Raw genomic sequence first — 23,707 nt, forward strand, 5'->3', positions numbered from 1 at the left:
TGGAATACAGCAAGATGTGTGTCAGCCACAGAAACAGCTGAATTGATTAGTTTGTCAGTATAGGTCTAAAAGAAGTGGAAGCCAACCCCAGCAGTAAATGAGCGATACTGGGGAAGTATTTGAGGGAGCGATTGCTGTAGCAGTGGTCTGGATCAGAAGAAGATAAGACTATACTGTGCAGAACCAGAGAGAAAGATGCTGCAACAGTCCAGCTATGGGCCTGGTCAGAAGATTCAGCTGTGTGGATGAGTAAAGAGAGTCACTTCTACAAAATACTAAGCTGCTGGGATCATCTGGCATCTAGAGAATCTGCCTTTATTAGAAAAACAGTAAATGGGAGGCGTAGGAAGTACAGTTCCCCGAAAAGTTATGGCTTTTGATTGTAGGCCATATACAAAGAAAAGATAGATGTGGGTGCTTCAGTCTGGAAAAATGAACATGATTAAAACACTTACTAGTGGCCTTCTGCCACAGTAAATCCAAGGCGTATCTCCTAGGAGAAATCAAACTGTTATTCTAGCATCAGGTTATGCTTACGGGGATCTTTGCCATTTCTGTCTCACTGCATCAACAGGCCAGGAATTCAGCTTTGGTAAGGGGAGCACAAACACAAAAAGCAGAAAAACTTTGATCTCAAGATCCTGGACTTTAAATACTTGAGATTATCCCACGAGAACCACCGGAGGGCACTCTAGACTTGCTGCTGAAAGTCCTTTACACTGATACCTGCACTAGTTTCTTCAGTATGTAGCAAATTTAACTGCATTGGTACCTGTGCCTTAAAATCAGAGCTAGGCAGCGTGACAGATCTCCCTTCACTCCAGACTTGATTTACTTGTCTTTGTGAAATATCTAGCATAATAAGGTGCCTATGAATGGAGCAGGAAACAATGGGGTGAAATTTGTTGTGGATGTTATGAGTCCATCATAAGAATTTCCCTGGTTTTGAAGCAATGCTTTCAAAAAATGAACTGATGGTGACCAAGTGTTGTTTTGGGATTAGAAAAATCACTGAGCAACCTAATTCTTACTGGCTTCAACAAGGGGTCCTACAGAAAACTTGATTTCTACTTGAATATGGATTGAATTTGTGACTTATTTGTAATACCAGATTTCCAAAATTGCCTGCATTAATGAAATCTATTATGGTATTATATACAAGTAGTTTCTAAATATTTAAAGAAAAAAATAGGTATTTTTCTATATTATTCAATAGTTTATCACTAGATTTTGCTATCTCCAATATATGATTAAAAAAAAAAGTTCAAAGTGCATCACAGTACTGGATGTAGTGCTTGAATGTTAAGAAAGTATTCTCATTATTGGTGATAGTGGTAAGAACATTAAGGTATGTTTCATACTTTCTTCAGAAACATGGCTAGGTGAAGAAGCATAAAGGCTCTTGATTGCGGTCTTAAAAACCATTTAGTGACAAAACTCAAAAAAATTGTGTACCTTTAGTAGTTTGTGTTTACAGATATGTTAATGCAATAAATGTGAATTAATTCACGTTTTATCCAATATCAAACAGACAACTTCTCTTTTCTAATGCTGTCTCCTTTTCTTGAGTACCTTAGAGAAGCTAAATTTTAGTTCAAGTTATCAAAATCTCTGATGGAGAAAGAAGAAAAGCCTATAGGAGTTTTTTTCTTCAAAGCCTCCATATAACTATGAGTAGGTGCAACTATGGGTACATATCTATAGATTTATAATTCTGAGTAGTAGCAAAAATGAGTGAGATGAAACAAATTAACAAGTTTTGTGTGGCTTTAAAAGATAAATGAGAATAGGTAGGCAGAGGAGGGAGCAGAGAAACAATGAGGTAAATAGCCCTTTGAAGAACCAGAGAAGCACACACTGTCGGCATGCTCCCATGGTCTGAAAACAACACTGAGCTTTTTCAATTGTAAGTCAAATTATCATCCACTAGTAAATGTGCTTTGCAAACAGTTATAGCCGATCTAGGCCAGGCAGCTTTCCTAATGCACAAAGAAATCTGTGGATTACTTGTATATCTTTCCTAATATTCCTCTCATTTTTTTTTTATTCTATTTCTTTCATTCAGTGTCCGAGCAAAACCTATGATCCGCTCATAAAGTCTACCAGAGACTTTCCTGATGAAGTCATTAGCTTTATTAAACGCCATCCACTGATGTACAAATCTGTTTACCCATTAACGGGAGGACCGGTATTCACTCGAATCAACGTGGACTATAGGCTAACGCAGATTGTGGTGGATCACGTCATGGCAGAGGATGGGCAATATGATGTTATTTTCCTAGGAACAGGTATGAGACAGGACTTCCACTACTGTTCTGCACACAGCACATTCTTTAACACTTTAACTCCAGCAGGTGCTGGATAAACCTGTTGATTAATATTTTTATCCTCTGCATGCAGCTTTGAGAAGCTTTTAAGATGCTCCTGATTCTGTGTCAGGGCTTCATGCAAATGCTAAGATAAGATGAATTTGTCACCTGAAGATTGCTGCTATTAGGATTTTAATGTGTCCCAGTCCCTAGGTGATAAACCAGTTAAAGGTCAGAGTACCTAAACTTTCTTATCCTCTGAGTACTACACGGTACCTGTCTTTATATTATGTAGTAATTTTGCTTCAATTCCTGCTGGAAGGACATCAATAACCAGTTAAAAAAAATTACCTTAATAACTTCGGTGAGCACTTCCTGTTATCAGAAGTGACACGGTGCTTCAACATTAAGTCTCACGTGACACTGAAAAGCTAAGAAAAATTTAAAAGCTAAGAAAAATTTAAAACAGAGCCTAAGGCAACTGTTCCACTTAAATACTTTTAAAGGCATTACTTAGCAACATGAATAGCCTCACACAAGAGAACCAGGATTGAACAGAAAGGTTAAACTACTCTGTCATGGAAGAAACCTGCTTTGCAGTTTTTCTACAGAAAATCATGTATTTCTTTACATTTTTATGATGGTTACTTGCCATAAGGAAAAAATCTATAATTTTACCATAATAGTCAGATTTAGAATCACTGGATGAACCATTCAACAACATGGTATACTAAGAGATATTAACATACCTATTTATAACATTCCAAAAGTAATAATTCACAGTCTTACTCCACTGTAATTTTTTTGTCCTTTATCCACAATTCAAAATTTTATCAGTAGTAACAGCTCCTGTAAAGCACTTTTCACTGGTAGATTTAAACTCTTTACTAAGGAGTAAGTAAGTAAGGTGCATAGAGGTAGAAAGGTTTATTCAAAGGCCGTGGATGAGCTACTGATATGGCCTGGAGAGAAAATAGGTCTCTGAATCCTACTCCAGTGCTATTGCGCTGCACAGCCTTTTTTCTGGCCTATAAATGATTTTGATGTCATAGCATGTCATTTGAGGGATATGGGTATGCAGAAGTGATTTGGGGAGAGGAGTGAATTGTCATAGAGCATCACCTCTTATAAAGTGTGGATTGTCTCACCTTCAAGAGCTTCCCAGAACACACAAGTCCAGAGATAGCCTCGCTCTTGGACCATTTATGTCTTTCAGCTCCATTCCTCTCACAACTCTTATCTTTCAAAAAAAGAAGGTGTGAGAGTCCTTCCACAATCCCCAGAAGTCCAACTATAGTGGTGTCAAAGGGAAAACACAATTTCATAGAAACGAATGTTGAAGGACTGTTTGCTCCCTTGCTGCCTGAAAAGGCTGGGAATAAGCTTTAGCCATGACGACAGAAAATGTTGTTTTTTGGATGCAATCTTTAACACAGTCAGCAGAGAAGGGGAGTGAACAGAATTGCCAGCTGTGAGAAGCCTGGGATTTGGGAGTACTCACTAAAATTTACTTTTCTTGTGATAATACTGAGGACAAGTAATTAAATGTTAAGCTGTCAATAAAAGAATGTTCACCGGTTAAAATGTACAAAATATTCTTTTAGTGGTTATAGAGATCGCTTTCAGTTGCTTGTTATCCTCTACTATAAAATCTGTCATGGGAATAAAACTATATTGAAGGCCAGCAACTCGAATACTCCCAGGTTAACTGGCACTACCCAGCACCAACGATAATTCTTCAGAGTAGATCTTGGATTTAGAGATAAGGCCAACCTGTACTTTGCAGTCACTAGGTGGCGCTCCATGATATGCAGCTATTATCTGCAGTGCTTTTTTTCCTTAAAAGTGAGTTTTCCACAAACACATGTTTTTGTTCTATTTTATACTCTCAACTATTTTCCTCTGGAAAAAAAATACCCTTGGAGATAAAATTTCAAGTATTATAGAGAGAGACTGAATACAGATATACCAAATAACCCAGGAGATTTTGAGCAGCAGCAGTTCAGAGGACTATTATATGTTTGAATGTGTGCAACCAACTTGTATATGTGCAGACTTTGGCAATTATGTTAAACAAACAAACAAAAAGTTCTAATACATAAGGCAAACTGAAATACTTCTGGCTTTGATTGGTAATATGATCTTCAGTAGTTTGGGAAAAGAAGAATGGAAATTGCGTTCTTTCCATTATAATGTATTATTTTTCATCATTTCAGTACTATGCATCGAGCTTAGGATGCAGTGCTACGCTGTGTCGTTTCCACACTGCACATCGCAGCACCCAGCCCACTTCTGCGCAATTTTTAGGGCTATTTTTAACTTTAAAAAATTCTCCAGATAACTCCAAAGAACTAATTTCTGTAGTGATTAAGTGAAGATTTTGATGCTGAATGGAAATCTTCTCCAAAAATTTCCCTAAAATTAAAAGATAAATGAAAAAAAATGTATTGTTTAACTCCCTACATTGAAATCTAACCGATTTCTAGTTAAGATGCTTTACTAAATGAAAATTAATTCTATAAAGAGTTAGCCCCTAAGTTGATTCTCTTTGGGGTCAGATGGCCTCAGTTCTGACTCAAGGGAATATACAGAAACTTGTAGCTGGCAGCACAGACATGCCTGTGTGTGCGTTTGTGTTTGTGTAGCAGGAGAAATAGACCCTCCCTGCCAGGAGTAGCCTACAATTCTGTTGGCTTAACCATACAGTAAAACTGTAGATGTATTATCTACAGATATGTAGATAGTGATAGATGCAGACACAGATAGGTGTTGTTTGAAGGCTACATCCGTGATGCATTAGTTTTATTTACAAGGCCAAGTTTTAGAGGTTTATTTTTCCTTTGTGACCTAAACTTACAGCATCACATTTAAAAAAAAAAATAATAGAAGAAAGGAATGAGAGATCAAATTGCTATGAAGAAAGAAATGGAGTATCACATATGTACTGAATGTAGCTGTAGGTTTTACATAATGAATATTTGTTTCAGACATAGGCACAGTCCTGAAAGTTGTCAGTATCACAAAGGAGAAGTGGACTAAGGAGGAAGTGGTCCTGGAAGAGTTGCATATATTCAAGGTAAGCATTAACAGCTACAACATCAATTAAATATTATTCAAGGGACTTTAAGGCCCAAACTGGCTTTGTATGCCTGGTTGTTTGTTTACTGGAATTAGTTCAAGTTTCCAGAGGGACGCTGTGTAAATTTTTAAATGCCTTGGTATTCTTTGCATAAGTCAATTGAAAAAATTCCAAAACCAAACAGACCATGATTTTTCAAACTCCTAGACAGTCTTGTTTATCCTGTCTTCTTCTGGTTTGCAGTCTTATTATAAGCCTATATTTTTTTTTATCTTTGTTATTTTATTTTTCATGCAATTTTCCTATTTTCTCAGCTTTCAGACTATTCTTAGTGCTATTGTTTATTTTTTTTTTTAAAAAAAATCAAACAAAAAACATTCCACAGACATATATAAATTGTTTAAAATAACAACTTTAGGAGGTGAAAATAGGAAAAAAAAAGTTAGTTTTCACTATCAATTCTGACTGAACTATTTTTAAGCATTTTGATTCGGTTAGTCTGGGTGAGTGATAAAGGGAAAAAGTAACCGGATCCCAGCTAACACCAATGACATCTTCATAAATAGTGCTTGTAAAAAGCTGAGAGTGCCTTTCTGTTGCACAGACACAATTTCTGATAAACCGTTTTGCTGGTAGGGGAGCTGATAATGACATAACGTTACAGTAGGAAAATGGAGACTGATTTTCTTCTGCATTTTGTAGTTCCTTCTTTCTTCGCATTCTTATTTTGGTTTTCTTTTTCTCACTGTATAATTTAATTCTTTCTCAGTTTTTGCCTTGATTTTTCTGTCAATTTCTATCTGCATCCTTAGCGTTTTGATTACTTTCTCACCCATCCTCTCTCCTATGTAATGTACAAGGTATTAGCAAGAATTTCTGCACCTGCAAAATAAATGAATTTGGGACTTGAAGAGTGTTTTCCAAGTGTAAGAACAGGATCTTTAATGATTGTTTCAAAGAATATAGTCCTCCATATGCCTTTCGATATGTCATGTGTATGATGAAACTTAGATTGAAAAGATCTCCATGTCTTTTTTTCGACTGTCTTGGACACCAGTTATAAATAACACTGAAAATTTCAAGATTACTCTGTGACCTGCCAAGTAATCGGCAGTTTCAGTATGTGCACTGATTTGCTACATTCTTAAAACATAATGTCATGGGAAAATGTACCATATCATATTTAAAACAAAAAAAAATGTTTTCCTGCTTAGAAGACATTCCTTCACATATTTATTGGTAATGTTTATAACTGTTACCTCTATGTTGTTGAATCCAGAAAATTGGAGGGGTTAAAGGGCTGAAGAAAACATCCTTTATTTCCTCAAATTGCATTAACATTGAATAATAGACTTAGATCAACCATCTCCTATTAGGCCATAGATAATACTCTGAGCTTTTGTCCTGTTCTTTCATCAGTCACTGGCAAAAATTTCACTGTGTGTCATAGAAGTGAAATACATCCGGGTGCAGAGGATCTGCCTATATATCCCCTAAATGCCATCTAAGCCTCTCAAATAGTTCTTAATAAGAACATAAGTTGATGTGAAGGCACATTGCCAGACCCCAGGATGGGGTAGATTGCGAACACTAAGAATTAAAGGCAGTTGCCTCGTAAGTGGCAGGAAAAATTTATGGGAGGTATTTTTGGAAGCATAAACTTAGCAATTTCTGGGGTTTTGTTTTTAATATTTCTTTAAACCAAGCAAATGAATCTATAATTTTATATATTTTAAGTTCTCTTTTTCATTTAGAATAGGGAACGTGTAAACTAATGTACCTTACTGATTTGTTTTACAGCACCCTTCATTTATCTCGACCATGGAGATTTCTCAGAAGCAGGTAATCACAAGGGTATTCAATTACTGCAGGTTATATGGTATACCGAACACCTAGTTTGTTATTTTCAGGTGATACCTGTTACCTATTGGCCAAGCTTTCCATAGATAATTCTTAAAATGTATCTGGAAAGAAGACTTGTTTGCCTGCCTAATTCACATTTACTTATAAACAGTAATTTGTAAACCCAAGGTGATGATTATTCAGGGAAACAAATCTTTAGTCATATGGTAACGGAATTTGTGAACAAAGGCAATGCACATTAATTTTCTGGACACTAGAAATACTTGTCTCTCTATAATCTAGTGAAAAATTGCTGTTACTATTATTGTTGTTATTTTTATTAGTAGTCAAGAGAGCTCAGGGCCTCATTGTGCTAAAAGTTGTGTGAGCACAGATTGAAAACCAGTCGCCCTTCTCTAAAACTGCGATCTGAATCTGGGTGGTCCAAACCTGGCAGTCACAGGGGCCTGCCCCACTTGGGAATCTCCCTATGGGGAACAGTTTTATAGCAGCTCCAAACTCTACGATGGCTATGTGCACGTTTGGGAGGCAGCATGACACCAGAGCTATCCCTCCCTGACTGCAGAAGAGGCCAGAGCAGCTCCAGCACAACACGCCTCCCTCACATAGGAGGAGGTATTTTGCCATTCAGGCACGCACAGTGCAGCTGGGTTCCATCTCCCCTGAAAAAAGGTGGCAGGCCAGCTGGAAGTCTTGCATGGGCCAGCTCCAGCTCAACAGCAAGCATTTGGACCACCCTTGTCTCAACAGGCAATGTACTCACACACTGGGGAGAGGGAAGTAATAGTATCCGTGTCCTACCTAGGGATCAGAAGCAGAAGATGAAGTTTTATTCTCACAAGGTCATCCCTGGTTCCCAGATTCTTAATGTCGCGACTATCCAGCCGCTTGTTTTTAAATGTGTTATTAAACCATTCTTTCCATGGTTTGCTTCTGATTTTTTTTTTATTTCAACACAAATCTAAAGGTGTAAGGGTGTTGAGTACTGGTGTCTTTCCAGGACTCCAGACCCCTTTCCTCTCTGCCATGTTGACAGGGACGGATGGGGAGTGGCCAGTTCATACTGAGCATTGAGAAACATTTTATGGTAAAGTAATTTTGTAAATTTTGTAAAATCTGGGGCAAGGTTGAAAGTCTGCAAGTCTGGTACTGAAGAAGGGAACTTTTTAAATGGACCATTCGGAGAATGCTCCTAATTAATTTTCTTTGCCTGATTTGCAGCAACAATTGTACATTGGTTCCAGGGATGGATTGGTTCAGCTCTCTCTGCACAGATGTCATACGTATGGGAAGGCCTGTGCAGACTGCTGCCTTGCCAGAGACCCATACTGTGCCTGGGATGGAAACTCATGTTCCAGATACGCTCCTACTTCCAAAAGGTAGGAAAAAAAAATACAAATTGCTGTAAAAGATCTTGCTGCTCTCAAGAATTTTAGAGGTTCCCAATCAGAACATGTTGCCTCTTTACTTAGCATGTAATTTGCCTTAAAATTTGATCATACTCTGGCCACATTTCACATTTCTATTCAAAGAACCTTGAAAACAAGACAGCTTTGTTTAAGTGTGTGTGACAATAACTACAGTAACTCGGCTACTGCAGCTAACATCATAAATCCATCACTTTTTATACTGAATACTTTAAGGCATGCGATGCTCAGATGGAGGTCTAGGTTGTGACTGACTTTGCCCCAGGTGCAAGAGCCTCTCATAAACTTCTGCCTTGTGCATAGTGCATTAGCATAGTTATAAAGTGGAGTTTAACATTGTACTCCAGAGTGGTCAATAATAAAATACATTTAATTCTCTGTTCTAAACAATCAGGCTTCTCCTATCTGTTTTAATTACTTCAGATAACTTGGTTCACAGTGCATCACTCATCAACTGAATTTGCAGTGTAGCCATGAGAGGGAGACAGAGATTTAACTACTCTGATTTGACCGCATCAGAAGCAGTTTTTCCATGGTGAAAGGAGCTTCTTCTGAACTTTGTGTACCTGCCAGCTATGTACCTGCAGCATGGAACTGCATGAAGGGAGAGCATGTTGCAGGCTCTAGGAGTGCAATACACAAGTTGCTGGATGTTTCTCTTGGACTCTTTGGCTGGCTTAGCTGGAGATCTGAGCTTGTTTATTGAGCCAGGGTCCTTCACAGCCTCTTCATTCCCTTTGCATGAAGCCTCCCTGACAGTAATTCTTGCAGGGAGGATAGGAGGTTGCAATCTGAGCTCAGGCTCTGGAATGAGACTTTCTACCTTAGGGTTTGCAGGGCTGGGACCTGAGCAATTAGACAAACCATTGAGGTTAATGACTCATAGGTTATCATGTCATGATGTCAAGGAACTATGCGTTTTCCCTCAAAGCCAAAGCAAACTAAATTCAGAGAAGCATAAATGAAAGGGGAAAAGCAAGTGTTCAGGCTCACTGCAAAGTTAGTGACACATGAGGCTTGCTGAAGCCTGAGGTGGGCTGAGACACAGAGATTGATGACCCATGCTTTTAACAGATGTGCAGTTTGGTGGGAAGGCCAGAAATCTGTGGCTCCAAAATGAAGGATAGGTGACTGGCCTTGGGAATCCTCCAGTAGGTCACTTATTTGAATATTTTCCTTCTGTGTAGCAGCCTGCACTTCCAGCATGTCTACAACTTTTACCACAGTGGACAGCTCAGCTTCAGTCACCCATTCTCTTGCCAAGGCATTACTCTGCATATTGGAGATCCCACTCCCGTTATTTCCAGTGTGGCTGTGAGAGAGGAACCAGTTCCTCCCTGTGTCTCTAGTTCTTCTACTAAAAAAATAAAATATAAACTTTTGTTTGTAGCTCTTTGGAGATAAATGCAATCATCTACAGAAGAAGAGTTTCCTTTTCTTTTTTTTTTTTAAATTATATTGCACAGTGAGTTTAAGCAACACACCCAGAGATTAGCAGGCAAGTTAGTTGTGGAAGGGAGCAGACTAGCTCAGACCATTGTCTCAAGCTTTTTTACTGTCCATAAAGGTGAAAGATAATCAGTTTTGTCAATTGTTTGTTATCAAATTAAAAGATACAATTTTCTCTCTTCATTTGAAAGTTTGGTTTACTAATATTGCCTTGAGCTGATCCTTAGTTCAATTTTGAATATCACCTGTTGAATCTGAGGTCTTTCCGATGACGTACAACACTAAGAGTGTTTTTAGGTGTTTCCAAGACAGTCCACTCCAGCAAGAGAACCCTGCCCCGTGCTTCTAAAGCAGGTTTAGACACTCTGTCACTATACTGTACACTGTTTATTTTAGGCAGATTTTTTCCTCTCCTTTTTTTCTCTTTCCCCTCCCAGTGGTTTTCCCAGATCACAGGCCCTTCTCTTGATGTCAATAGTACAAATCTCTCTAGGCCACATGCTGCTTTGAGGGTGAGGCTGGTTTTAGTTAAGACTGTAATTGTCAGCAATAGAATGGGAGCAATGCAAGTCCACATCTGCTGAGCTCCTCTGTATTTTGTTGAATTCCAGCAATTATGCCTGAAGTGTTACAAGTTTGCATGCTCTTCCCATAGGCGAGCCAGAAGGCAAGATGTCAAATATGGAGATCCCGTTGCACAGTGCTGGGATGTGGAAGACAGTGAGTGTTTTGCACCTTTCTTGCTTTTTTGTTGCTTTGACAGCAGAGTTTGCTGTAAGGGTCTCTGTCTGTGAAAACTTGCTGAGCGTGACAGAAAAACACTGTTAAAGCAGTTGCCTTTTCCCACACTTTTTATGTATTACAACTCCCACAGTTAAATTTGCAGAACCAGGGCTGATAAAGGGCTACCAGCATGGGACAGCACCTTTGATTTCCTAATGAATGACTCCCCCCAGCACTTACCCAGGGGAGGGAGATGTGCCCATGGCGTAAAAACATCACACACATCCCTACAAGTAGCTACCAGGATGTGTTTGATGTTCAATCCATAAACAGTGGAGATACTCCTGTGAGAAAACCTACAGGGGTGGACAGGGAACACACCATTTTCTCTCTTTCCACAGCATACACTTGACTCAAGTCCCAAGGCTCAGCTCCAGCTGCCAAACCAGCCCCTTCCCCTCCCCGTAGCTACTTAAATACTCCTGTTATTAACAAGAGCTTACCCCCCTCTCCTCATGAGCTCCCCGCTCCCTTTCCCACACCCTCTTTTCCGATGCCAAAGGGTCTGGCTTGCTCCTTTGGCAACTGCAGCACTTCTCTTACAGAGAGCACTGTCAGTATGAAATCCTGCGGTTACGTGGCAATCACTGTGGCAGCGTAAAATAAATTAAAAGCATTCAAATTCAAGCTTGGGTTTGTATGGGGCTCTTCTAGCCACTTATTAAAGTGAATAACCCAGTCAAAACAGTATTGATTGTATTGCTGCACTGGATGTTTCATTCAGGATGAGCCACCACTTTCCATTGATCTCTGGCTATTTTCGTGCTGCTGCAGTGCTGGGTGCCTGCCTAAGATCTTGGTGCGAGTCACTGCAGAAATTAGTGCTGTTCACCACAGGATCAAAGACTTAAGTCTGCTGTACAGTACAGAGGACTCTGACTGTACGTGTGTGCTTGTAGACATAATTAAAAGTCAGAGTAAGATCTCATTTACATTAAAGTCAATGGCAAAACTCCTGTTCATTCCCAAAGGGCCAGAATTTCCCCACTTGCTGTTTACCATGGCTCTCCAAATAGTGGTATCTGAGACAGTGCAAAACTCAAGGTTATAGAAAGCCTAGCAGAAAGGCTGACAATGTCATATTTTCCTGGAAGGATAATGAGATACTGGAAGAGTTGGCTTTGCTAAACAAATATAAAATGACTTAACAGAAATTGGTATTAATCCTTTGCCCCAGTGTAGCCCCACCAACAGAAATTTTATCCAGCTGCGGTGACCCCTGTGTGCCATAAAACCATGAAACTGACCTGTGCCACTCCAGGCACTTGGCTTATTTATGCCGTTTGCCATAAGTAATAACATTTTGGCCCATTGTGGCCCCAAACCAATTTAAATTCAGTGCTCCGCTGTGTGAGATTCCCTCCCAGAGAATTCATTGGCTGCATAAAGGTTTTTGGCTTTAAAGAAATCTCAGTGGCACAGTGAAATGAAAGAAAAACATTTAATGCAGAAAGCTTAAATTTCTATAGATCTCATATAGGTACTTTAGGTACTTATTATATTGAAAAAAACCAATCCCAAATTGTATTCATTTTGTTGTTGAGCTAACTTTGGATTTAGGAGGCATTGCTGCTTTTACCTTCCTTTCTGCTATTAACAGGGTGTAAGAAACAGCTTTATTCCTACGGCAAGCAGGTAAGACTCAGATAAGACAGACTGGAAAGGAAAATGGAGAAGCAGAGATTAGAAATCATGTTTTCAGGTTTACAGAAAGCCAAGAAAGGAGCTCATACCTTCTATTGGCCACGTCAGTGTTTGGTCTGAAACATACTACAGGACATTTCGAATTATACTGAAGGAGGGTGAATGTCAGTTTATCTCAGTCCTGTGACTCCTTTAAATTGTTTGGCATGAACAAGCCAGGTCCTACAATCTACTTTTAGCAGCTTTACCTTGGATTTAGTAGTTGTGTTACTGAAAGGAAAAATACAGGTCAGATTTTAAATTCCTCAAAGGTGGAAGCCTCAACTTTAAAATGCAGCAAGCTCATGATACACATTTTATTGACCTTCTTAAAAAACAGTTGCACTGAAGGGAGGTTAGCAGCTGCTTTTAAATCCTCATAGTTATAGTTTAAGCTAAAAGTTAAGTTTCCTTTTGCTTTTTTATAATTCACTCACACATAGCATCTGTTCCGAATCAGGCTATTTTCCCATTTCTTTAAAAACCAGGTCAGGGTTAATCTCCTGTACCATGTTTGCTTTCCAGGCATTAGTCATGAAACTGCTGATGAAAAGGTGATTTTTGGCATTGAATTTAATTCAACTTTTCTGGAATGTATTCCTAAGTCCCAGCAAGCCTCTATTAGGTGGTATATTCAGCGCTCTGGAGAAGAACATCGAGAAGAGGTAAGCTATAGTCATCAAGGCAAGTTTCCTCTATAGAGAATTCAGCTGAGCATTGAAAGGCAGGATTAGTCAATGTTTTACTTTTCTTTGCCTCACCTTATGTATCCCATAGCATTCTGGTATCACAATTTGGGGCATGCAGTGGGGAAGGGAGAAACCATTTGCACTGTGTCATGAGCAGATTTCTATATTTATTTTGACATATACTCTCATTCTATTAAAAAAAAAAGTAGAAGAAAAGATAAATTAGGCCTTAAATAGTGATAAAAGAATCAAAATACTGAATAAAAAGACCCCAGTAATTAACACAGCAACTACATCTATAAGTGAAAGTGTGTTCAAAATCCTTTGTTTAAATAAAATCTCTGCTCTGATTACTGTCTGACGGCCTTCCCTTATCATGTTAAGCAGTGTAGCTAAGAATTACACGTCTGGCTTACTGCTTCTCTCCCCAGAGAAGGAATGGTCTGTGCAGTAAAAAGCTTTTTATTTGCTTTTTTTTCTTCTTCGTGGAGTCTGAGAATTTCTCTTAAATGGCACTGTGCACTGATGGAGAGATGTCAGGTTAAAGAATTGCACCTTGCCTCTGGAGTAGAAAACAGTGAGACTTGTGATGGTCTTTAATTCCTGTAAGAGGCCAGTCTGGGGTCCTCAGTGGCAGAGAAGCCCTGCAGAAACTCTGCATATCCCCTACACAATTTCCTGCTGATTCTCCTCTGACCTAGTGACAAAGAAGCCCTCTAACATATCCAAAAGGTCAACGTGCTAGGACTGATTTGGTCTGGGTTTGAGTGAGTTTCAAACCTCAAGAGTTTTCATAGTCCTTCTCTTACATGAGTGATTATCTGTCTGAAGCCAATTCCTGCTGTGTTGGCAGCTATGGCAATGAGGAAGGAGAAGTGAAAAGAACTGCCCTTTCACATAAGCAGATGTTATATGCTTTTTTGCTAAATGTTCACCAGAGACAAAAATTAGTTTAAATGACAGGAACTATCAAACGTACAACCAGTCTTGCACTCTCAATGATAATTCATCCTAAAAGACTTTCTGAGTGGAGAAGGAGTGCTCGTTCCTACTAAAGACTGGGGAGAAGCAGGGCAGGGCAGGTGCCCATGAAAGCATCACCTCTGGGTGAGATGTGACTCATGGCAGTAGTCCCAAAGTTGCCACCCCAATTATGTCTTGGCCCAGAAAACCAGACTGAGGGGATACAAGGCACTTTTGATTTCCCATCAGATATGGCCAAAAACGCACAAGGCTTTGTATTGGCTATGACATTGCAGTACTTTTATTTTACTCCCCTTCTTTTACTTATGCTTTGGATTGTCAAAGAGTCTTTCCTCTGTTGGAAATAAAGAGTTCATTAATTTATAGACACAGTACTTCCCATGCTATGCACTAAATACTAAAGGAAAAAGATTACTCATTTGAAATACCACCTGTAACCTCCATTGAAGTCCGTATTTGGGAAAAAAAGTGTGATCTTCTGATCAGCAGGCCAAGCACGCTCATAGACAAAGGTGGTTGAAGTGAAAACCCAGGTAGAAGTGTATTAGCCTTTAAAAGACCTATGGGCATTCATTGTTTGTGCTTTGATTGATTCATCTTTAGCTGTCCTGTACAGAAGACTTAGCACTCTACTTCCCCAAGGCTGTAGTTTGTAAATGCACTTACATATTTGGTCAGTGATACAAGTACCTGCATAATTCTAACCATGTGTTTAAGACTCATTTTTAAATTAATTTAAGTAGGTAGTTAACAAGTTCGGGTTTTTTTTCTTGAATGTGTTTTTTATTTACTTTTTCTAAACAAGAAGTTATGTCAAGTTTTGAGGAAACTCAATAATTTTTAAAAATAATGTGTTGCAAGTATAGCATGCACCTGAGCTTCTCAAAAAGAGCTGCAAATTTTGTGTGAAGCAGCCATTTCCCTGTAAGGAATGTAATGTTTCTGTATCTTAAGAAATCACACCTTCAAGATTTGAAAGCCTCTTTAGAAGGGCTGCTTCTGAGTTTTATCTGTGTCAATTTAGGAAAAAAATTAATCAATTGATTTTCTCATAAATCCCAGGTTCAGTTATGCCTCTGAAGGTCAGGAAGCCACACTCAAGCCATCTTTCTTATTTGATTGAAGAACAAACTGCAGCTCAAGCCAACTTTTGCACAAACTTACAGTGGGCTAAACCTATATAGCATAGCTTAAGGATATATCATTTTTTTGCCACTCTTTATATTTCCAGAAGGTTCACTGGCAATGACCTGGCCACTGCTACTTTTACTGGGCTCAGTACCAATAACCCAGGCACAGCAATATCCATTACTGCAGGACTGCCCAACGTGACAAGGATGTGAACGTTAGAGAGAGTAAGGGAATGTGTGCATGTGTGTGATGGCGTTTGAATCTCCAGCAAGCACACAGCTTACATCTTTGCACATTAGCAGCCTTCCACAGCAATGTTTACTAGGCTTGCTCTGAGTAAACAGTCTGACATCTGTTAGTAGGAGAAAAGTAAAGCTTTGCTAAAAGGCTAGATTAACCTTTGAGGCAAATTTAGAAGAAAATTTCAAGGAGAAATCTGCAAACAGATTTTCTACATTACGAATGCTAACAGTAGGCAAATAGCTTCTTACCACATATTGTCCTTAAAGGCATAGTAGTGTTTCTGTGATCTGGCTTTGATAAAATAGAAGCTGAAGCACATGTTCTGCAACTTCTTAGGGTGCCTTTGTTAGTGTATTTTTGTTTGGTTTTTTTTTGCAGTCTTTGAAGGTAGCAGCCTATAAAACTGTATATGTACATATTGATGATTACAGGGTCAGATCACTTAAAGACATTGTATGGCTATTAGTTTTCTTTGATTCCTGCCAGAAAAGTCATATAGTAAAAGAATTTCTAGTACTTTCATGGAATCATTGAATGGTTTTGGTTTGAAGGGGCATTAAAAATCATCTAGTTCCAACCCCACTGCCATGGGCAGGGACACCTCCCATTAGACCAGGCTGCTTGAGGCCCCATCAAACCTGTCCTTGAACACTTCCAGGGAGGGTGCAGCCACAACTTCCCTGGCCAACTTGTTCCAGTGCCTCACCATCTTCATCATGAAGAATTTCTTCCTAATGTGCGGTCTAAATCTTCCCCCCTCCAATATAAAGCAATTCCCCCTTGTCCTATCACTCCAGGCCCTTGGAAAAAGTCCCTCTCCAGCATTCCTTGTGCACCAACTTCAGCTACTAGGAGGCCATTATAAGGTCTCCTTGGAGCCTTCTCTTCTCCAGGCTGAACAACCCCGACAGTCTCAGCCTGTCCTCGTAGCAGAGGGGCTCCAGACCTCTGATCATCTTCGTAGCCCTCCTCTTAACCCATTCCAACAGTTCCGTATCCTTCTTATGTTGCGGATTCTAGAACTGGACACAGTACTCCAGGTGGGGTTTCACAAGAGTGGAGTAGAAGGGCAGAATCACCTCCCTCGACCTGCTGGCCACACTTCTTTTGATGCAGCTCAGGATACTGTTGGCCTTCTGGGCTGCAAGCACCCATTGCTGGCTCATGTCGTGCTTCTTATCAACCAGCACCCCCAAGCCCTTAGGGCTGCTCTCAATCATGTCATCCCCCATCATGTACTGAAACTGCAGATTGCCCTGATCCAGATGTAGGACCTTGCACTTGGCCTTGTTGAACCTCATGAGGTTCACACAGGCTCACTTCTCCAACTTGTCCAGGTCCCTCTGGATGACGTCCCAAACTTCTGGTGTGACAACTGCACTGCTCAGCTTGGTGTCATCCGCAAATTTGCTGAGGGTGCACAGCATCTCTCTATGTCATCAATGAAGATATTAAACAGCAATGACCCCTGAGGGACACCATTTGTCATGGTCCATTTGGACATCAAGCCGTTGAACACTACTCTGAATGCAACCATCTAACCAATTCCTTATCCATTAAACAGTCCACCCATCATGCCCATTTCTCTACAGTTTAGACAGAAGGATGTTGCGGGGGAGGGGAGACTGTAACAAAGGTTTTACAGAAGTCCAGATAGATTACATCTATTCCTTTTCCCATGTCCACTGCTGTGGTTACCCCATCATAGAAATCCACTAGGTTAGTCAGGCAGGACTTGTCCTTGGCTGTCTCAAATCACTTCCCTGTATCCAGGTGCTTTAGCATAGCTTCTAGGAAGATCTGTTCCATGATCTTCCCAAGCACAGAGGTGAGGCTGACAGGTTGGTAGTTCCTAGAGTTGTCTTTTCTACCCTTTTTAAAAATGGGCAGAATGTTACCCTTTTTCCAATCACCAGGGATTTCTCCTGGCTGCCACGACTTTGCAGATATCACAGAGAGTGGCTTGGCCACCACATCAGCCAGTTCCCCCAGGAACCCAAGTTAGTTGCAGGATCCTAAGAAATTGAAGTCTTTCTAATCAAACTCAGCCTATACATCTCTAATCATCATATTGGGAGATATCATTCTTAGAAGAAAAACAAAGAAACTTTTTTGGTTCTTTTTTAAGATAAAGATATTAATCCAGAAATGTCACGTTTTCAAATGCATGCACTTAAAGTTAAATTCCTAATTTCATATATGGCTGCCTAAATAGGTGACTAGGTCTGTAAAGATGCTGAAAATCACTTCTCCTATTAGTCAGAGTAAAGGTATTTGCAGGTTAAAATGTTAATCCCCTATTAATTTGGGGATCCCGAAATGAAGATTTTCAGGTTTTCTAATTTAAGTTATCAGTGAAAATTAATTCATCGGTATTAGAGTCTAATGGGGAGCCTTCCTAGAAAATCTGAAGATTGGCTGAATAATTGACTTCCTTTTCAAAGTACTTCAATTCTACAAAAATACCATATGTGACAGAAACAGTGTGGTCATATTTAATGTGTAGCTTGATTTTTGCTCAGCCAATGCCTTTCCATAACTTCTCCCATTGCAATTATATTTTCTGCTCTCTCCCTCCCTTCCTGCAGCAGATTTCTCAAATAACACCATACATTATTTTAGTGCATGTCTTAGCAGTGTAACTTATTGTGATGACGATACCATACTTTGCAAATGACTCCATGCACCTGGAACTTAGGTTACGGACTTTTAGTTCCAGGGCTGAAACTGCAATGTCTCAGCAAGTCTTTACACCTGGCTTTACAAATAGATGGCTTTGCACTGTCCCAGACATGCACTACAGCTTCCTGAGGGAATGAAAAGGGCAAAATCCAGACTAGATGGGAAGTGTTTAGCCCAGCAGGATGTTCCCAACTTTTTACCCTTAGGGTCATGGTTCAGAATGTGACTTCCAGGCAGAGTGACCTGTGGGGAGGGGCAGGATCTCCTGTGGCACAGGAGCTGTCACCAGGTCATTTTGCTGCTAGTGGGAGTACATTTCCTTGTAGTCTGGGGCCATTTTAAGGTCAGGAGTCAAATATCTAGTGCTTTAGTGTTTAGCATTGCTCACGCAATTGATCATGTTTGTTCCTGTGCATGCAGGGCTAGTGACTGAGAAGAGGGAGTGTGTTTTGATGTCTAGAATTTTTAAAAAGGTGGAGACGTCATTTGTTCATACTGTTTTGAAGTGCTGAATTTTCTGAAACTTAAAAGTTATTTATTTCTCCTAAAATTCCTATGTATTATATTATGTATATAGTATAGTATAACATATATAAAAGAGATGTTAGGAAAAAAGAAAGTAAATGCATGGCTCCCTACAAAGACATTAGTTTTGGTGCCCCGTGATTCTGAAAAGTATTAGCCCTTGTGCTTTAGGCTGCTTATCACTCCAAATCTCCTGCAGCTCCAGGTCTGCCATGTCCTCATGCAGGAGACAGAACAAACCCTATGGTCTGAAGTGACAAAATAGCTGCAGATCACTTTTCACTCTCTCCTTCCTGCTCTATTCATACCTGGGGTTGAAAATAAATCCACCAAAAAGCAGGGGGACATTCCCATTTCTTCTTCAGCTTCTCTCCTTTTCCCATATTCCTACCCCATACCTTGAGCTGTGTTTTTCTGATGGAACCAGCTTAACAAATATCTGATGTTTTGGTAGGTACAAGACTTTAACACTCTCTTGGGCAGGACATCTTGCCAAGCACAGGAGTGTGACCTAGTCCCCCTGCCACTGGAGCAAAGAGAATTTGTTTCCATTCCACATTTTAGCTAGACTGAGAAGACATTTCTCAGTTTATCCAAGACAGAAGTTTCCACATATTTTTGTGGCTGGAGATTTTTGTGTCATGATGGTGGTTTTCTTTGTTATAAACTTCCAGTCAGCATCCTCTTGTGGAAAAGAAATGATCACATATTCAACATCAGACCTAAAATCTAAGATTTGGATGAGAGCCTAGTAACACACAGGACATACACCAATGTCTGATTTTCCAGAAGTACCTTCTGTTAGAGGAGTATAGTTCAGTGATGAATCCTTTGGTCAATGAGAAAGAGATCAAGAGTCGGGGGAAAATAAGATGAAATCCTGCAGCCTAGGGAGTACTTATAGCTCTCCTGCTTTCACTTTTTTTTTTATGTGACTAATTGACTTCCTCCTTCCAATACCTTGAGTTTCTTAGGTAAGGCTAATGTTTTTGACAGTTTCATGGGGAAAAAAAAGAAGTAAGTCTGAGCTGAGATATAGCACGTGATGTATCTACTTTGATTTGAATACACTGGGGAGGGAGGAGGGAGTTTAATCTCAGTATAATAACTTAGCTTCACCGTGAAAATAGTAGGATTCATAATGACATTGTACCAGCAATACATTCTTCATTTTTCCTGTGGCTTCTTGGTAAATAAAAAAAAGATGTTAAAAAAAAAAAAAAAGAAAAGAAAAGAGAATTTAACTCTACAGCTGTGTTAGAGTTAAATGATTGTTTTCCCAGTACAAAATAAACAGAGTCATATGTAACAATAATGACAAAAGAAACCCTGAGTGATCTTTATTTCCAGTCAAATAATGAGAATGAAGAAGAAAACAATAGAAGACCAAAGATGAATGTGAATTCTCAGCAAATGTTCCTCATTTTCTTCTCCCTGCTTCAGTCTGTTCATGGGTTGCTGCTAACCCATGATTAGTCCAGCTTTACCTCTAACATTTTTTCACATGTTGATTAATGGGGGAAGTCAGGCTTTGAAGCCACTTTCTTCTCCCAGACAGGTGCAGTGTTTTAACTGTGAAAGAGTTGACATATGAATTATTTGTAAAGAGGGAGCTATCTAAACACATCATTAGCAAAGGACAAAATGCATTGACCTAACCTGGTGCCACAGCACTTTCAAATCCTTGGTTGTTTTCCAACTTACTGATTGTTTAAAGATTTGCCATCATTATTGGCAATGCCTGTTTTTCCTCCATTGTTAAATTCAGTTTGTGACTATCAAGTGTTTAGTTTGCATGGAGATCTTTTCCCTTTGTCAAATATTGTCAGTATCTTTGGTATGTGCCATGCTTCAGGTAGTGTAATTTTAGGCAAACCTATGTACTTATCATGAAGGATGAAAAATACGATTTGTTGAGAAAATACTGTCAAAAATCTGCTCCCGCTCCACTAAGAGAAGAAAGTTAATGGTAATCAATTACTTCATTTTTATGGTTTATAATTGGTTCCCTATTGAACAAAACTATGTCTCTCATGTTTAATTTTCATTGTATGTTAAAACTTAAGCACATGTCAGCAAGCTTTTATGAATTAAGGCCTTTCTGCTTCTGAATTGTTAAATCCTATTTACAAATATTTCAGGAGAGTTGATTATGAGATATTGGGATAGGGAGTAATGAACCACAGCTGGCCAAATCAGAACGATGTCTCTTATCTAGCTAGTCTTTTCCATCTCCATAAAATTTAATAAAATATGTTTTTACATCTATAGGTCAGAAATCAAAGAGCACATTAAGCATTCAAGTGAAAGGTTAAAGATCTGCTACCAAGTAATGAAATGCCAGGTGTTTATGAAACTCCAGAGCCCTATGGGGGGGAAAGTAGAGAGGAAAGACAGGAAGAATTCTGAACCTATGGGTAAAACAACATAAACAGGATACCAAAAAGAGAAGTGAGGAGGGGAAACAGTAATGAAGTGTTGCTCAATATGTGTGAAATCAGAGCCGTAATTTCACCCTGCCAGAGGATCAGAAAGGAATGAACAATGGAGGCACAGAGAAGGAGGAGGTGACAATCACTGTAAATCAATATCCAAGGTTAACAAAGGACATTCTGTAAGAATGCTGCTTCATTAAAAATAGGAGTCCTGGTGGACTAGGATTAAAGGACACAACCAATTTAGACTCTGTTATATCTCTCTGAAGTATCCCAAGGCAGAGGGGGGGCAACTCCGTCAGTTAACACGTTTATGACTAGAAAGTGATGGCTGCTACACAAATGGTAAATAGTTATGAGAAGCAGGGTGCTGGGCTTCAGGGTTCAGTGACCTTTTCAAGTCTAGATCTGCCATTATTCTGCTTTCCTTTCAGTGAAAATAGGTGAAGCACTAGTGAGGGCTCTTTGGACTGCTGCCCAGCCAGCCAAATCAGCCAGCTGGAGATCTTCCAAGTGTAGGAGGTACACAGCTGTCAAGGCGCTCTCGACTACAATACTGGCAGAGCCACCGATAGGCAGATGCTACTGCTGCAATTGTATCAAGCCCTGAGCTCAAAGAAACTGATCCTGTTTTCACTCAGACAATGTGGGAATTTGGTCTTTGCATAGTGCCTTATGAAACCCAAATGTCTGGAAATTAGCTGCTGCTTCCCATCCTTTGCTCAAACTTGGGTCTTCATGTTGACATGAAGCCTAGGCTGAAGGAAGAGAGGCTTGCTTTTCATATTGCAACAGCCAAGCCTCCGAGCACTTCCACCTGGCTCCTGCTCCTGTTTCTCTCTGTGAAGTCCGGCACCACAAGGAAACACCTGCCCTAGACATATTTCTGCCTACAGCTACTTATTTATGTATTCATTTATACATTTTATGCTCCTGTTTTTACTGTAAGGAAGGTACATTTACTTGGAATGAACTGTTATTAGTTGATAAAATTGAGGACTACTGCCCTGTGCTGTAGGTTCTGAAGGTGGAAAAATTATTTCTTCTGGTTTGTCTCCCTGCTATCTTCTGTGTATGTACTTGTGGCTTGACAATGATTTCTCTGGTTTAAACTCAGTGTAGTAAATCAAATGTAATTTGTGCTCACGTAGCACCTGTTGTCAGGACAATCGATTTTCCAGGAATTTCCTGAAATTAGTATGATTTCACCCTGCTAGTTTCAAGTAGCCATGCTTATATACAGTTTACAAACAAGGAAACTAAAGCTTAGGCTTGATCCAACACCATCAACTGGTTCCAGGAGCCAAAAAAAACCCTTGGCCACAGAACCAGGCAGCCAGTGCCATTTTCTGACCAGGATTTTGTAGCAGCAGATTTCTGCTGCAGTGAGATCAGTGGTAGTGCACAGGCCTATATCCATGCATCCACATACCTATCTATCCATCTGTCTACCTAACCACTCTATACCTTACTGAAAACTGTTACAGCTGATACAGTAGCAAGCCAAAATCTCTCTCTCTGTATCTGTGTATGTGTCACATAGATGTGAATTGCTTTTTCTGGTGATCTCTAAATGGCCTCACAAATTATTTAACCCTTCAAAAGTCATTCGCTTAGAAATGTAGAAAATGGTAAAAAAAAAAAAATAAAAGCCCTGGGAGGTCATCTCATCCATCTCTTTCCTCCAAGAGGCCCTATTATGATAAAGTACTAGCAAGTTAGAATCATAACAGATGGAGAATCACATGTATGCATACATTTTTTCCCATGGAGCAGAAGAGAGAATCATACAGATTTTTTACATAAAGAAACAGTGTGTAGCTTACCCACTGTGAATAAATCTAATTTAGTCATCTTTATGCCGCCCTGATCTTCATCCTCTGAAGTTTGCTGGAGGGTCAGATGTGCTCTCTGGGAAATTTTCCAGATTTTGTGTTGCATCTCCTGGCCCCGACTCCCTCCTTTGTAAACCCACTGCTCAGACTTGTGCTGAAGTTAATCTACATTATAACAATGCCACCAGCAGTGCTGAGGCTGCCTTTAAAGCCCTGGCTTTGCTGCAGGCTGAACAAGCTGTGCTCTAGTGCCTTCAGTGCCATTGTGTGCTGCAGCCTCTGTGTGGCAGCAGAACATAGCATGCCTGGGAGGTGCCAGCTTTGGACTATACCAGGATCATTTGCAAAGGAAATGCTGGTGTTGGACACTGGGAGCTGGGGCTCTGCTTTCTGCTTCCACCTCTGCTACTAATCTTTATACGGTCTTTGGCAAATCACTTAGCTTCTATGTTACCCAGCTGCAAAAATACTTAGGTGCCCAGTACCCTATCCTGGTTTTTTTTAGAGGGGATAGTTAGGCTTTTTTTAAGACTTATATTATTTTGGAAATAATATTCAGATCAACGTATATGTGACTTACATGACAGTGT

At 39.7% G+C, this 23,707-nt stretch overlaps 1 protein-coding gene across 1 annotated transcript in view; it reads left to right on the forward strand.

Moving 5' to 3' along the window:
* Window positions 1–23,707, forward strand: part of SEMA3D (semaphorin 3D) — a 142,239-nt gene that overhangs the window by 116,265 nt on the left and 2,267 nt on the right. The window contains 6 exon segments of the mRNA XM_069875333.1: window positions 2,066–2,288; window positions 5,297–5,385; window positions 7,189–7,230; window positions 8,473–8,630; window positions 10,783–10,847; window positions 13,119–13,258. Coding sequence (XP_069731434.1) covers window positions 2,066–2,288; window positions 5,297–5,385; window positions 7,189–7,230; window positions 8,473–8,630; window positions 10,783–10,847; window positions 13,119–13,258 — 717 coding nt within the window.

The sequence above is a fragment of the Phaenicophaeus curvirostris genome, chromosome 1 (assembly GCF_032191515.1).
Source record: "Phaenicophaeus curvirostris isolate KB17595 chromosome 1, BPBGC_Pcur_1.0, whole genome shotgun sequence".
Classification (NCBI taxonomy): Eukaryota; Metazoa; Chordata; class Aves; order Cuculiformes; family Cuculidae; genus Phaenicophaeus; species Phaenicophaeus curvirostris.